At 33.7% G+C, this 16,855-nt stretch overlaps 2 protein-coding genes across 2 annotated transcripts; both read left to right on the forward strand.

Moving 5' to 3' along the window:
* The first annotated feature begins 1,448 nt into the window (after nucleotides 1-1,448).
* LOC124541938 (protein ALP1-like) lies at nucleotides 1,449-4,378 on the forward strand. The gene is made up of 2 exons (XM_047119877.1): nucleotides 1,449-1,955; nucleotides 2,878-4,378. The coding sequence occupies exons 1-2, from the start codon at nucleotides 1,660-1,662 to the stop codon at nucleotides 3,761-3,763; spliced, it is 1,182 nt and encodes a 393-aa protein (XP_046975833.1). The 5' UTR covers nucleotides 1,449-1,659; the 3' UTR covers nucleotides 3,764-4,378.
* A 329-nt stretch (nucleotides 4,379-4,707) lies between these two features.
* Nucleotides 4,708-14,781, forward strand: LOC124541944 (ets DNA-binding protein pokkuri). The gene is made up of 4 exons (XM_047119883.1): nucleotides 4,708-4,867; nucleotides 12,371-12,492; nucleotides 13,264-13,418; nucleotides 13,831-14,781. The coding sequence occupies exons 2-4, from the start codon at nucleotides 12,396-12,398 to the stop codon at nucleotides 13,897-13,899; spliced, it is 321 nt and encodes a 106-aa protein (XP_046975839.1). The 5' UTR covers nucleotides 4,708-4,867; nucleotides 12,371-12,395; the 3' UTR covers nucleotides 13,900-14,781.
* Nucleotides 14,782-16,855: the final 2,074 nt, after the last annotated feature.

Raw genomic sequence — 16,855 nt, forward strand, 5'->3', positions numbered from 1 at the left:
TTAGGTTATACATTAGATCAACACATAGTCTAAAATTTATAATGTTTTTATGTTATTTTGCTGATATAGCCCAGTGGTATGAACGCGTGCATCTTAACCGATGATTTCGAGTTCAAACCCAGGCAAGCACCACTATATATATGTGCTTAATTTGTGTTTATAATTTATCACGTGCGTGGTGAAGGAAAACATCGTGAGGAAACCTGCATGGGTCTAAATCGAAATTCTGCCACATGTGCATTCCACTAACCCGCATTGGAACATCGTGGTGGAATATGTTCCTAGCCCTCTCCTTAATGGGAGAGGAGGTACTGCTGTTAGAAATGAAAATATAATTTATACAAACTGATAAAAGTTTTTATGTCATTTACAGAATTCAATGTAAAGCGACCACCGATTCTGAATGTAGATTCTACCGAAGAACCGATAAGATACTTAATTATATAGTTTATTTCGATCACATATATTAACTTTTATGGTATATACATCCTTACCGGATGTCAACGAACCCTTTGTATCATTATCATAATCTTGTATTTAGTGATACCTATGCCTCATTCATCATTTGTATATGACTACTAGTCGCCCGCAATTTGCTCGCATTTTAGGGTGTCGGTTGTCACGTGTCAGGCAAAGAAGTAGCCTATGTCCTCTTGGAGTTCAAGTTTGCTTAATATCAAATTTCATCAAAATCGGTTCAGCGGTTTGGTCGTGAAAGAGCGCAAGACAGACAGAGTTTTTTATGGTATATATTGGCGGATGATTAAATTGGTCACATGATGGTAAGTGGTCAGCATAGACAATGGCGCTGTTAACCATTTCTTACATCGCCAATGTACCACCAACCTTGGGAACTAAGATGGTATGGCCCTTGTGCCTGTAGTGGTCAGTCACCCTCTAATCCGGAACACAATAATACTGAGTATTGCTTTTTGGTGGTAGAATATCTGTTGAATGGTATATAGATGGTCTGTACAAGACCTTACCACCAAGTAAATTTAATATTAGGTCAAGTTAAAAATAACTGTCAAATCTTATTATAACCAATACCGTGTCCAAGAAATGTATTGACTTAGTGAAACATTTAATTATATAGTTAAACCAACAATTTATTAACTGTTTCTATTTTAAAAATAAATCCATCCAATTTTAAAAATAGGTTAATTTAAAAGCCATAAAAGTTGTCTTTAAAACCTAACATCATACGTCAATTAAATAAATCACTTGAAAAAAAAAACATTCTAAATCTGTCGTCCGCCTTATCCGAAAATAAATTTGGCGGGAAACCGAAATAGCGGAAACCGCCCTTAATTATCGACTGGCGAAACCGGAGGACCGATATTACTGGCAATACATTACAATATAAACCTTCCAGCTTTCAAACACGGTCCAAAATAACAACAGCACGTGTACTGCACTTACGACGTTTTGAATAATGTTACGGAAACGATTACGCTAAGAACTCACGGAGCGGTTTTCAGCCCGCGCCCGCCGCGGTGGCGGAATGGAGTTTATTTTCAAAACTCACGAGACCGCAGTTTTGTGCGATAACGCAGCCGCCGCGGTTGCGATTATCACCCGCAAACGTAGCGGTTGATTATCGCAGGACGGGCGGTTGCAAGACGGGCGGTTAAACGATCAGTTCAGTTCCAGACCGTCATGGATACACACCAGAAACGAGCTGTTGCGTTATATTTACTTCACAGAAGAATTAAAAAAAGAAGGCCTAAAAGATTCTGGATACATCCACTAATTGCGGAAAGAAATCGTTATGGATTATTTGTTACTCTTATTAATGAGTTAAAGAAGGATGAGGAGAAGTTCTTTAATTATTTCCGAATGTCCATAAGTAGTTATTTAGAACTTAAAAAAAAAACAGAAACTGCTCTTCAAAAACAACATACTAATATGCGAGATCCCATATCACCAGAGGAAATGTTGGCAGTCACATTAAGGTATGTAAGTTTCTTTTAACAACTCGCACGCACGCACGCACATACGCACTCACACACGCACACACACACACATAAATGTTGTTCTTGGAAATCTTTACACAGCGCCATCTAGTCCCAAACTAAGCACGAGGCTTATACTATAGATACCAGACAACGGATACAACATACTTATATACTTTTTGCGTCAGGTGTTAATGAAACTAGTGGTAATATTTAAAAATTTTTTTTATTGAAAATACACATCATCTGACAAATTAGTATTGACTGAAGAAACTGATGGAATATTTTGTGGACTTTGGGTATTGCTTTCAGAAGTAGAATAGGTACGATAGCCGATATTTTCTTGACTGCCGATATTTTCTTGACTGTAATTATATGGTGGATATTGATAAGAAAATGCTGGAAGATTATTATCAAGATTATCAATAATTTGTAGAACTGCTATTTGAAATCGTCTTGTTTTTGCTTCATCAAAATTTTGCAATGAAGGCAGTATTCCTCGAAAAAATGACAAATGTCTATCTTCGCGTTGAGACAACATCTCTATTAATGCTTTGTCGGCGTCGTCTTTTCTTTTTCTTTTAACACCAGTTTGAGAAGATACTGAGGTGATAGGCGTAGCAAAAGCTTCTGATGTTGATGCAACAGTAGTAGTAGTGTTAGTAGTAGTAGTAGTTTGTTCAGTTGTAGCATCGCTCGTTAAGGTTGAGGAGGTATTTTCAATAGGTATATTTTTCTTCAAAAACTGTAACTGATCATCATAAATGTACTTTTTAGTTTTTTTAGCTCCCGATCCAGATTTTGTTTCCGTTTCAACTTTTTTGTTTGTTTTCATCCAGCAATCTTTAATATTTTTCCATTTTTTTATAATCATGTTACCTAAAAAAAAATATACGTAATTAAGTAAATTTATTTATTTCAGATACCTAGCAAGTGGGACTTCAATGCACGATTTGCACTACATATTCAGAATTGGGCACACAACTATATCAGCAATTATAAGAACGACATGTGAAAAATTATGGGAGGTGTTAATGTCTGAATGTTTTCCGGTAATCACTACAGAACTTTTAGAAGAAATCAGCCAAAAATTTTACAAGTACGCAAATTTTCCCCACTGTGTCGGAGCAATAGACGGCAAACATATAAGAATAACTAAACCAGATAACAGTGCTTCAATTTACTACAATTATAAGGATTTTTTTTCATTTGTATTAATGGCCGTAGTTGATGCGGATTACTGCTTCGTTTTTGTAGACATTGGAGCCCCGGGAAGTAATGCTGATTCAACCATTTTTAAAAATACTACTTTTTGCAATGCGCTTAATAGCAATTCTATCAAACTACCTAATGAAAAAATACTACCCGGATCTACTTTGCCACCTGTCCCGTATGTATTCGTAGCCGATGAGGCATTTGGTTTGCATCAACACATTATGAGACCTTATGGTGGTCAATTTTTGAGTGTACAAAAAAGGGTATTTAATTATCGCCTATCGAGAGCACGAAGATACGTAGAATGTGCATTTGGCATTTTATCAAACAAATGGCGAATTTTAAATCGTGCATTGGATGTATCAATACCTTTATCAATTAATATTGTGAAGGCATGTTGCATACTTCACAATTTTGTACGAAAACGAGACGGCCATCACATTAGAGAAGAAGATTTTACTCATAATCTTGAGAGTATACAAACACCTCCATCAATACGCAGTGGAAGACAAGCCAACAACATAAGAGATATTTTTCAACAATATTTTATGAGTGACAGCGGAGCTTTAAGCTGGCAATTGTCAAAAATTTAATAACGTTAATTATTATTCTTTTTACGACCCGCTACTACACAGCTCAATTATTAATTATTATTGTAGGTTAAAAATAAACTTATATAATACTAACCATATTTTTTTTTATTTGTCTCATCCAAATTTTCAAAATCTTTATTTAAAATACCGCAGATTTCTTCCCATGCTTTGAGTGTCAAGTTTTTGTACTTATATTCTTCTAAGCTCTTATCCCATATAACTGGCCTATCTTGAACCAAAGTAATTAGTAGATCGACTTCAATATCAGTATCCATTTTGTTGACAAACGTGCGCGTGCGTGCTTGAACGCGTCACTACGGAACAAGGAGTTATCACTGCCTACCAGCAAAATGGCGCGATTTCCCCCCCGCTGCCAACGCGGTCGCCCGCCAACCGACCGCAGAGCGCGCGGGTGCAAATCGCCGCGGCTGCGGGACCGCGACCCGCGCCCGCCGGTAGAAGATGAACCGCCAGTGCAGCGGGACCCGCAAACAACCGCGCACACCGCGGGCGTAAAACGCGTCGTGAAATGTGCTTTAATTTTTTACACATATATCTGCATTCTACAGAAGCTGCGGGCCCGCACCCGCGGCGGGTGCGGGTGAAAACCGCTCCGTGAGTTCTTAGCCTTAGTTTCAGAGCCACATGCTGACAGGATGCGTGAATTCATTATTGATTCTCAAAAACAATCTTCCATCTCGCTCTACTCATTGTCATTCTAAATATGCGAAAGAGTAATATACCGCGCCCGCATCCGGCTTCAAATAATAAAACCTACTTGATAAAAATCAGACAAAGCATTTTGAACTTACACCATATACAAATAAGATATAATTTTGCTTGCATTTATTTTCACTTCTGACGTTTTTTTTGTTTCGTTTCGCGTTGGCATCTTGCATTCATTGATGTTTTCGTTCGTACGTCATTCAATCGAGTTTAAGCAGCCGTCGCGTGTAGACGTGTGTCGGTTTCACAGTCATAGTTTCGTGCTTCGAGAATTTACTATTATAATTGTTTTGTTTAATTGATTGATGATTTGGGCTAGTGGTTACAGTGAAGTTAATATAAGCTAGGAAAAGGATTATTCGAGATTTATTTTTTAATGTAAGTATAATTTTTTATTTTAAAAAAATGTTATTAAAATTCGCCTTCGTAACTAAAAAGATTTAAATGGTACAAATAAAAGTACCTATTAATTATTTTATATTATACTATAATTTTATTTCAATATACATTAAAGTATTAAACATTAATGCAAATTATACTTAAGATTTTAAGACAGATAAAATGATAATAAATAATATAATCTATTATTTTTTGCTTGTGCTTTAAATCTAGAATGAAAAGTATTTAATACATATTTTTTTATTGTAATTCACGCAAACATCCAAATTATAGAGCCAGAATAACAATAGCAGATTAAATTAAATTGAGTTTATTCAGAAATGCAAATATGGAGAGATTTTATCGTCTTGTGAATTGTAATATACTTAATACACGCGGCATTCCTTAATATAACAGAGTGCATGTCTGTTTGTAAAAAAAATTTTGATTTTCGAATTTAAAAAAATAATAACACAACAGCTGTTTTTATGTATTTAATGAAATTCGAAATTCAAATTTTTCGTATTTAATCGTGAAACTAATACCGGTTTCCAATGTGTACTCACTGTGAGAGAAATTTCCGAGAAATTCCGACAAGAGATCTTGCATTTTTTCTTAATTTGTGGAATATATGAGTATCACCATTTATATTAGTTATGTATAATTATATATTTTATAGTATATTTTTTACATACATAAGTATTATTTATATGAATTGACGAATGTCAAAATGACAGTAGGATTTAAGTATTATAATTTAAAAAAAGTCCCAAACGTATAAATAAAAATAATTAAGAGCATAAAAAACATCATCAAAATCGGTTTATAAATGGCGAATATATATATATATACGGTCGAAATGAAAACACTTCTTTTTTTAAGTCGGTTAAAAAGCATGTGCATGTTTGTGTATAAAAATGAAATTATAAAACTTTTTAAATGTTTATAATGAAAAATGCAGACGAACGAAGCCACGGGCCGGGCTTGTTTGATAATAAATGTGTTTCCGTCTGTGTAATGTGTAGTCTGTGTAGGAAGCGGTAATGGCGGTCGATTGTTTTACGTTTCCCGCCATCTTACTAATCGTTTAACGACTTTCGCGCGTTTCCGCTGACGCCATAATTGAGGGAATTTCTTTGTACGTTGTTGTATTGTGTATTTCATGTATTTATTATTGTTTATTTTTTTTTAATATTAGAATAGTTATTTCAGATTTGGTTTAACACGACTGTTTAAAGAGTTTGTATATGTTTTTTTTTTTATAATCTGGCGTAAGTTTTAATTACCTGAAGAGATTTGGATGTCGAGCGTATCATTACAGGCATTACATCCATGGCATTGTCTGTAATTGTTTTAAAGAATATTCAACATAGAAAAGCTGTTTTTTTTTTTTAATTTTTAAAGAATTATTCTTGTGATTATTAGGATGTAAGTATCTTTACATATCTGTATCTCGTCGGTTTAATTTAAAAAATTTGTCATATACCATTAAAGTATATAGTGTAGCTGATATTTTTATTAATAATAGTTTTGTAAAACGATCTTAGTCGAAATCTGTCTTATAGTTTAAGATTTTTTTTATTAAGATGACAAATCCAATGCAGTTAAGATCGCGTGAGGCTTAATTATGGGTTCAAATTCGGCACAAACAAATAGGTAATCAGTGAGATTGTTCTCAATCGAGATGCCCCAGTGGTTAGAACGCGTGTATCTTAACCGAAGATTGCGGGTTCAAACCCAGGCAAGCACCGCTGATCCATGTGCTTAATTTGTCTTTATAATATGGTGTATTCCACCAACCCGCATTGGTACAGCGTGGTGGAATATGTTCCAAACCTTCTCCTGAAAGGGAGAGGAGGCCTTTAGCCCAGCAGTGGGAATTTACAGGCTGTTGATGTTGTTGTTGAGATTGTTCACAAGTTCTTGTTCATGATTCTCTCGTGACCGGTTTAACATCTTGAAGTCACATCCATGTAAAGTTACACGATTCATTGATAGGCGAAGGTAGCCTTTTGAGAAGGTTTTTTTGTAAATCATTTCGTACTTATTCATGGCAGAAAAATAATCTAAATAAATCTTAGCCCAGCAGGCACTTATTTTTTAATTTCAATAAAGCTTTCTATATAAATATTTATTAAAATACATACAAAACTAAATTAATCAAATGATTTATTTCCCAACAAATATGTTTTGTTAGGAAAAAATATAAAACGCCGAAATGTATAAATTTAAAAAAGGCACTGGCAACTGTGAGCCTGTGGAGGTTGTAAATTAAAAAAAAAAAGATTTATTTCAATGCGCACTGTATAGTTTAAAAGAGGAACGTCTATAGCACTAACAATAGTAGTTTCTGGTATTTTATTTATTAAGTTGGTAGGTAATGGCCTTCCTGATAGAAAGTGAACGATTACGATTGACCATTCCTTCTCAGTGCTGCCAACCTTGGCTACATTATGCTGCCTAGTTACACTAACATACTCGTTCTTAGATCTGATTATATTTGCTTTTGTTGGATAGAATCAAAATGAAAATATTTGTTCGTTATATAAACCCTTTTTAATCGTCATCTTAAATGATTCTACCGAGAAGAACCGGTAAGAAACTAAGTAGTTGCTGATTTCCATCATTACAGAGTTTGAGTAAAAACAATACAATTTTTATATATCAAAAGATTTTATAGATGATAGGAAGGCGTGGAGTTAATACTTGTTGACTTCCAAGCAGGATATATTAATTTAATACTTTTTAAATGTTGAAAAAAAGTAACTACTGAGTTCCTGGCCGGTTCTTCTCTGTAGAATCTACTTTCCGAACCGGTGGTAGCTTCACTTAATTGTAAAATGACGATTCAAAAGTGCTTGTAAAAGGCTACTCGAATAAAGTTTATTTTGATTTTGATTTTGGACTATGTCCATGCTTTTAATCTTTAATATAATCTTGTTAAAAGTAATGTCTTATTTTGACACGAGTTTGAAATTATAAAGTAGCCAAGTTTAATTTAGCTATGATATTATATTTTCTATATACCGTGTCCAAATATAGTTAATAACAAAGATGGCGTGTGTTTCAATTAAACAGACGGATAATTCCAAGTACGCCCTACATTAAATAGGAAGTGTATTGTAAGGCCGTTTCGCGAATGAATCAGAAACGATAGTGAAAGTCTGTGAATCACACGATTGCGGATTTGCGTGACGTCATACTCGATAACTTAATATATATATGTACACACTCAATTGTTTTAGGCAATTGTCTTAATTCAATGCGAATGCAAAGCATTAACAATAATAGCCTCTCAATTTCCCACTGCTGGGCTAAGGCCTCTTTTACATTTGGGGAGGTTTGGAACGTTATTGGTGGAATACACATGTGGCAGAATTTCTATGAAATTAGACACAGTTTTCCTCACGATTTTTTGCTTCGAAAATAAGCGGTTATTTGTTGTAAAAAGTAAAGGCTAACAATGGTTATTGTTGGTTATTCCTAAAATAGAGACATAACATCACGGACGTTTTTGAAGGTGTAAAATATGGTCAATATTAAATTCACCAACAAACTTCACACACAAGTAAAACTCTTAATATTCGTATAGATTCTGATTTGATTATGAGTGAGTAATCAAATCAGAATCTATACGAATATTAAGAGTTTTACTTGTGTGTGTTTACTTAAACACTATATAAACAAGTAAACACTAAATTCACCAAAAAAATTCACACACAAGTAAAATGCTTGCTATTCGTATAGTTTCTGATTTGATTACTCACTCACACTTAAACACTGTGAGTGTGTGTATATAAAACAAGTAAATGAAATTGCATCTGCACAAATTAATTAAATACGGATGCAAGACGCCTCATTAACATCTGCCTCAGACATCCGAATGATTAAAAAAACGGCTCCTTGCACTTACCGGAAGTGTCGATTTCGATTATGGAACGACGGCGTGACGCGCTTCCGTCTGTTAAATGTAAATTCTAAGGGCCCTGATGGTGTATCAGAGCATATGATAAGATTTAACTAATGCATATGTATAATATGAATTTGAATTAATACGTTATGCAGAATTAATTTCTTTTTATTTTCCAACGTTTTTTTTTTGTTAATTTGATAAATAAATAGATGTGAACGCGACATAGTGAGCGTTTCAAGAAATGTTGTAGCCTAAGTCACTTCTTATTGCGTCAGCTGCTAGTGAATCCCATCACAAACGGTCCAGCTGTTGCATAGCTGGAACAAACAAAGACAAAAATTGTAAAAAATGATATGTTTGTATACATATGTACCGTGTATACATACAAACATATGCATTTAGTTACAAGCGGTTATTTAAATATTACAAACAGACACTCGAATTTTATTATATGTATAGATGAAATGTATCTAGAAGATAAATAATTGAAGTGAATATACGTTACAAATAGTTCATCAATCAAGTTGTGTCAGAAACCCTTGAATCTTGGTCTAATAGAAAAAAAACTACTCATATTATTGACACATTGATATACCCGTAGTTTCCGCCTTGCTTCGCTAGTTTTTTTTGGACTGATTCAAAATCAAAATAAACTTTATTCAAGCAGACTTTTACAAGCACTTTTAAATCGTCAATTAACAATTAAGTGAAGCTACCACCGGTTTGGAAAGTAGATTCTACCGAAAAGAACCGGCAAGAAACTCAGTAGTTACTTTTTTTTAACATTTAAAAATACAAAGTCATGTCAGTTAATACAATTATTTAAATTAATGTATCCTGCGTGGAAGACAACAGGTATTAATTCCAGGTTTTTTTATCATCTACAAAATTTTGTATCGAGTAATACCCCTTTTTCACTAATGTATTTTCTACGATTTGAATTTACGAAACGGCAAAGTTAAAAATGTCTGCGGAATTTTATTATAGAAACGGGCACCTTGTTCCAAGAAAGATTTATTGGCTCTGTGGAGTCGGACACTTGGCGTTATAAGCTTATCCTTACTCCTAGTGCATATGCAATCGTCATTTACATCGTCCTTGTTGATCTTCATTTCACGGTGTGAATTTAAAGTAATGTCTTAAACAATCTCACGTAATACTGAGATGCATAAAGTACGACACAACTTAGATGTAGCATCGGCAATTTCAACAAAACCGATTACTGCCGATTCCCACAACCAATAGAAACAGCTCTCTATCGCGCTATTCGACGCTATTCGTCCCTATAGATTCTCGCGTCAGTTCGACCTTGGATAGCAAGAGCATGTAAATCGACGTGTGAAATTGACGAACATATTAGGTCATATGATATTAAAAGCTATTATTGTGTGAAGATCACATTCACATGAGAAATAAATATTGATGATTTGGGATGGCGTACTTAATTCGGATGTGATCGGTTTTACGAATTTTGCCGATGTGATCTGAGTTGTGTCGTACACTTCTTAAGAAATCGTTAAATGATGTCAGCATTCTTGACACAATTCCACGCGCTCGTAAAAGTCTGTAATAACTCAATCCGTATCTCACTCGTACGGACACGATATTTTGACTCGTGTGTCCTTTAAATTTTAATCATAATTAACAATATTTAATAATCTTCTGTTAGTTTACGATATTTTTCTGCGATGTGTTTCGAATTTTTTCTAAAATGAAAGTAAAGTAAAGTAACAGCCTTTAAATTTCCCACTGCTGGGATAGGGCCTCCACTTCCATTAAGGTTTGGATTCACCACGCTGTTCCAATGCCGATTGGTGGAATGCACATGTAGCAAAATTTCGATGAAATTAAGCACATGCAAGTTTCCTCACGATGTTTTCCTTCACCGCCGAGCACGAGGTGAATTATAAACACAAATTAAGCAAATATATATAGTGGTGCTTGTCTGGATTTTAACCCGCAATCATCGGTTAAGATGCTAGTTCTAACCACTAGGCCATCTCAGCTCAGTATTAATAAGTTACTGATAAATTCGGATTTCTTTAATACCCTAAATTGGGCATGATTATTGACGTTTTTTTGAACTCGGTCCATTCTGTGTTTAACTGCCATGCCCTTCTTAAAGTTATCTATAAAATTAACGATTATCATCCAACAATGCCCTCACCCTCCAATGGTACCAACAACGACATCGGATATCCGCCCCACACAAAAATCGGGAAATCATACAAAACGTGGCCGATACGGAAACCGACTGATTCAAATCCGCCATAATGTCGCCGGAAACCGGATGTGGGTCACGCGTCCGTACTAATGACGGATTAAAATGGCGTCTATTATGTAATTATTCCGATGTTTTCTTTCAGTATGTTTTTTTTTCAATGCAGGATGTGGTAATAGGCATTCTATCCTGGAGTATTTTAATAGAAATAAACCGTTATAACAAATCCCTAAAACGAGTTTATTTCATCTGGTTTCATCTTCTATACGTCAAATAACACTGGCGTATGTGTTTGTAATAATAAAATAACTGCTTTTTGCTAAAAGCAAGCAGACCGTTCCGGCTAATCTCTGGAACGACTGGAACGAAGTGACGCGACTTTCACTGGCAGATAGCTGATCGAATGAGGAGTTACATAGGCTACTTTTTTATTACGAACTGAATTAACTTGCCCTGAAGTCGAGGCAAAGCTAGTGTGTAGTAATATACGTTACTATATTTATTCTACTTTATTTTTTAAATGACTGAATAAATTTGGATGTTTGGGATATTATTGGGATCCAATTATGTTGAAATAAACAGATATGTTATTCACGCGCAAAAAGTGAAGACTAGAAAACGTCCTAATTGTGACGTTTGCCTTTAGTCGTTTTACGTAGTAATACGTTATAATACATCATAATTACGTACTAATACGTTTAGCGTAATTAAAACATCTAGTTATCCCTTTTACTTATTGTTTTTATCAAAGTATCCTTTTTACTTTTAACGAAATGTAAAAATAAACTAAAATAAACGGTCCCCGGCGCGGTACACTTTTTTGTGTTGTTTAGTATGGATATAACATATCTGTTTATTAGAATATCATTGTTGGGATCCTTATTATTATTGTTCTGAATGATTTCGGTCACTGATCAATCTTAAGAGAGATGAGTCAACTACGCAAGGAATATTATTGTGCGTAAATGCGTGTTTCTCGTTCTTATAATCAGAAAGCAAGCTTGAGTCTAAAATATATTATGGTCTTCAAGCGCAGTACCCAACAGCTTTATTTTTTGCTTTCTGAGAGATCTTATTTTATAACTGGCGAACTGCCCCAGCTTTGCACGGGTGTAATGATATGACATCACATTGGAATCTTTATAAAATCATCAGAGTTTCTTTACTAAATTGTCCATGCGTTATATATAAAAATCTTCTTCTCGAATCACTCTATCTATTTAAAAACTGCATAAATATCCGTTGAGTAGTTTTAAAGATTTAAGCATACATAGGGACAAACAAAGAAACTTTGTTTTATACTATGTAATGAAGCCAAATATTTTCTGTTTTCTTTTGAAGAAGTAGTGTCAAATAATCTCTTTCACAGAAGCAACAATCATTGTGTGAGCGAGATGCCAACACAAGCTCGGTGTGACCGCGTCCCGCCAGCGGATGGAGCGTGGGGTGCCCTTGATTTGCGGGTTTTGCAAGAAGATGACTTACCACTTGGTAAGCATACCCTACCATCTAATTAAAGAACCCTTACTTCTCACATGATAAATCTTCCCACTGGTTTGACCTACGGTCCTTTAGAATGGATCTCAATTGAATGTCTGTTCAAATCCAAACGAGCGTCACTGCTTCAAAGCAAATGGATGAAATTGTCAGTACTGCACCATATGTATATAGCATGACAGTAATGCCCAATGTGTTGGCATATTAAAATAATCTAAAAACCTCGGTAGCTTCACTTAATACGTATAATTGTTAAATGACGATACAAAAGTGCTTGTAAAAGCCTACTTGACTAAAGTATATTTTGATTTGATTTGAAATTAGATATTCAAACTATTTAGACTATGTTTTTTTAACTTTCAGGGTTTTTCGGTTGATCTTATATATTAGGCCAAATTGATTCCTGTGAGTGATGATTTAAATCAAGTCAATGAAAAAAAGAATTCCCCGATAGTAAATGGTCACCACCGCCTGACTTTATAAGAAATATTAACAATTCCTTACAACGCCAACACGCCACCAAACTTGGGAAATATGATGTTACTTCCCTTGTGCCTGTAGTCACTCTTCAATCTGGAACACATCAATACTAAATTGTTTGGCGGTAGAATATCTGATGAATGCTTACCCAAACAGGCTAAGTACTTTAAGGAACTTTAGATCGATCATAGTGACAACTTAGAAGACAACTTTTGATCAGGTGTTGTGCCTGGTACTGGGACTATTACGAGCTGATAATTTACTCTTTGTATTGTCTTTTTACAGATCCGAGGGAATGGTGCCGGGCGCAAGTCGGTGCGTGGGTGTCCCGACGCGGTGGTCTACCTGAACGATTCCCAATGAACGGGAAAGCCCTTTGCCTCATGTCACGGGATATGTTCGCCGCGCGAGTCCCTCGACTTGGGCATGCCTTGCACCAGGTAAGCCTATTCTGTACCATTTGTATTCCATTTTCGAAAATATTTAAAAGCGGGAATAATGACATATCTGGGCTAAGAACTATATTTAAAAAAAAAATGTCAGTATGGTCCACGATTTTCAGGAAGACGACAAATTTGATAAAATGTAAAAAAGGCACTTGGCAACTGTCAGTCTCAAAATGTTGTAAATTAAATTAAAAATTTTCCTTAATTTTTGAGGATAGCAACTTATTCACGCTCCTCTAACGCAGGTCTTGCACACACTTGGCAGATTTTTATTGTACTAAAATCGATTTTCTAAAAATATTTTCTATATAACGTTCCACCATTGTCTATTAACGGATTGATGAAAATTCAAAGATAGTTCTTTTTTTAAATTATTCAGACGGTTAATCATTTTTTTTCTTTTCAGGATTTTAGACGAAGGCTCGCAAAAGCTCTAGCTCTACAAGAACTCATTGAAAAGTTATCATCAAAATGAGTGATGTCAACTTGAAGAAATACAGGCGGGTCTCATTTGACGTTTTAAGCTCACTTCAAGGAATATCAATTCTAGACATTAAATATACTGAAACGTATATTATATTGATAATATATTGGAGATAGAATCTTATTCTTGTATATGTTTAGCTGTTAATATAAGAAAAGTTAATGTATAATAATCAATCAAAGTTAATTTTTTTTGCACAATATTGATTTAAAATTGCATCACACGAAATATTCATGGATTCACAACAGTATTTTTTGTCTGTAGAAATCTCATGCTGAACTCTGCACACGTGTGGTGCTAACATTGACACTAAAAACAAAGTTTTTTTTTATAATGTGATGAAAAATCTCTCTAATGTAAAAAGTAAATTATTGAATGGATTTATACGAGGTTGACACAGCTTCCATAGATTCTAGATAACCTTTTTAACACGCAACAAGACAGATGTCAAACTTTATAAGCTACTCGTATTATCTGTTGTAATTGACACATGTCAAGTTTAAACTCGATGGGAGTTGTGTGTTATCAAACTTTTTAATGCATATAGATATATTACGATTAAATAATTAATATGGCAAAGGCCTGACGTCATCATGGAAGTTATATATCAAATATGTACATGATAATTGAAGAAGAAATTTTATTTTTGTAATTCCTGCAACATAATATTTTCAGTCAAATCGAGTAAAGCCTGTATGTTAGATAAATAGTTATTAGTAGCGTACATATCAAATTTATAATATTTAAGGTGGAGTTCGTTCGCTAGGGGGCAATTAGTTTTTTGTAAATATGATAAGTATTAGTGACCAAATATTTGACGCATACATCTGTTTTTGTTCTCTAAGACAATTTCACTTAATCTTTATAATGTCCAGAGTGCGAAAAGAAAAAAAATTAACAGCCAAAAAATCTCATTAATAATTTAAAAATAAATTTAAGTTAATTAAAAATATTCCAGATATTTAGGAAATATTTTTTCCTTATGAAACGTCATATTTATTCTTTTGTTATTACAAAAAAAAAAATCTATTCACATACATTCTTTGCACTTGTAATACAAAAGTATAAACATCTCAATTCACACGCTACAATTGATGAATTTATTTTTTAATCTGACAACTATTTACGTCATTCGCTCAAGACATTTTTTATCTGTTCCCTCTTTGTTATATTACTTTGAAGAAGTAAAAACTGATGTATGTGTATAAATTATAATTATTTAAGTTATTGTTACTTAGTTTTTTAAATAACGCCCTCTAGCGTTATTCATAAACCTCATTTCCTTCATTTTTATTTAGTAGTTATCCAATAGAATTTTCTAGACTGTTCCTATTAAATTAGTATAAATATTTGTATATATCGATTACCCAAGACCTAATAATTAGTAATATATTGTATAATTTCAGTATTATAATAGACTAATTCTTGTATAATTGTACTTTTTATGTTATATTACTAATGTATGTTAATTTTAACGCTTAGATTTATTGTGAAACGGTACAGAGGTGTGAGTACTCTAGACTTGGTATATCTGATAATTGATTGAGTATTTTAAATGTATTCAAAGACAATTCACTGTATAAAACTTTATATTTGTCCGAAAAATTCATTTAGTATTTGTTTGAAATCTTATAATTTTTATGCTGACGCTCCATGATAATTGCTCGTATTAAGTAAGTCCCGTTTAAATTATGTGCAGTATTATGTATGACATAATTTTAATTTATTCTTCAATATCCAGTAACTAAAGCTTCATTGTAAGGATGTACAGTACGACTCAACTTAGATGTAGCATTGGATAATTTCGTAAAACCGATCACATCCGAATTAAGTACGCTATCCCAAATTATCTCATGTGAATATGATCTTTACACAAACGTAATAACTAGTATATTCGTCAATTTGACACGTCGATTTACATGCACTCGTTGTCTCGGGTTGAACTGACGCGACGAATCTATAGTGACGAATAGTGTCGAATGGCGCGATAGGGAGCTGTTTCTATTAGTTGTGTGAATCGGCAGTAATCGGTTTTATTGAATTTGCCGATGATACAACCAAGCTGTGTCGTACTATATGTAGGCTTCACCGTCTTCCTAATATCTTAACAGCACCTATAAAAGAAAATCATATCAAGATTCGAATCAATAATATTAAATCTTATCTAATCGACTCACTCAAAATCGGATCAGTCTGGATTTAAAATAAAATCAAGTAAAAATATGACGTTTTTATCAAATACTTGCAACAGAAATGACAAACAGCTGTTAAAGATTCGCCATTTTGAAATATTAACTTCATAAGGACAGAATACAAGATTAATTATTGTAATTTTGTGTAAGTACTTGAAACATGTTTGGTTACTGTATTTAAAAAACGATTCATTTGGTTACGAAGCATTAATCAGCTGCTGCTATTGGCCTATATAGAATACGATAAAAGTATGAAAATGACAGATACTAGTGTTGCAATATAAAAATATGTAAACGTCACTTTGTCAATTTAGCGTTGATGGCTGTAAAAAAACTAATTGTTTTTTAAATATAGTAATCTTGAAAATAGTATGTAAAAATGTTTGTGTATATTTTCGTTCCTTTAGTCGGAATTGTATGTTACTATAATTGTATGTTTTGTTATAATTTCTAGTCAGGTCAGGGTTTAAATATACTATATATGATGTATACAATTGTTTTATTTCCCAAATAAATAATAATCGTCTGTATAGACCTACATACAATAATACAGGACGATATCATTTTTTTTATTACTTCAATGATTTAGGAAGGCTTAGAGGAAAAACAATAACATAACGTAAGAACAATAATAACAGCCGGTAATTTAAAAAAAAACGTTGCTCATTGATACTATAACAGATGCTGTCGCTACGATTTTTGAAGTTGGCAGCATTATAACGTTGGCAGCATGGATGACTCGGAACAGAGAGCAT

Source organism: Vanessa cardui, chromosome 29 (assembly GCF_905220365.1).
Source record: "Vanessa cardui chromosome 29, ilVanCard2.1, whole genome shotgun sequence".
In the NCBI taxonomy this organism is placed as follows: domain Eukaryota; kingdom Metazoa; phylum Arthropoda; class Insecta; order Lepidoptera; family Nymphalidae; genus Vanessa; species Vanessa cardui.

What these genes read in the sequence shown, in the direction of transcription:
- LOC124541938 (XM_047119877.1), top strand. Translation starts at nt 1,660, where the DNA reads ATGGATACACACCAGAAACGAGCTGTTGCGTTATATTTACTTCACAGA. An exon ending in ATGTTGGCAGTCACATTAAG is followed by an intron (nt 1,956 to 2,877) that starts GTATGTAAGTTT and finishes TATTTATTTCAG; the next exon opens with ATACCTAGCAAGTGGGACTT.
- LOC124541944 (XM_047119883.1), top strand. Translation starts at nt 12,396, where the DNA reads ATGCCAACACAAGCTCGGTGTGACCGCGTCCCGCCAGCGGATGGAGCG. An exon ending in AGAAGATGACTTACCACTTG is followed by an intron (nt 12,493 to 13,263) that starts GTAAGCATACCC and finishes GTCTTTTTACAG; the next exon opens with ATCCGAGGGAATGGTGCCGG. An exon ending in TTGGGCATGCCTTGCACCAG is followed by an intron (nt 13,419 to 13,830) that starts GTAAGCCTATTC and finishes TTTTCTTTTCAG; the next exon opens with GATTTTAGACGAAGGCTCGC.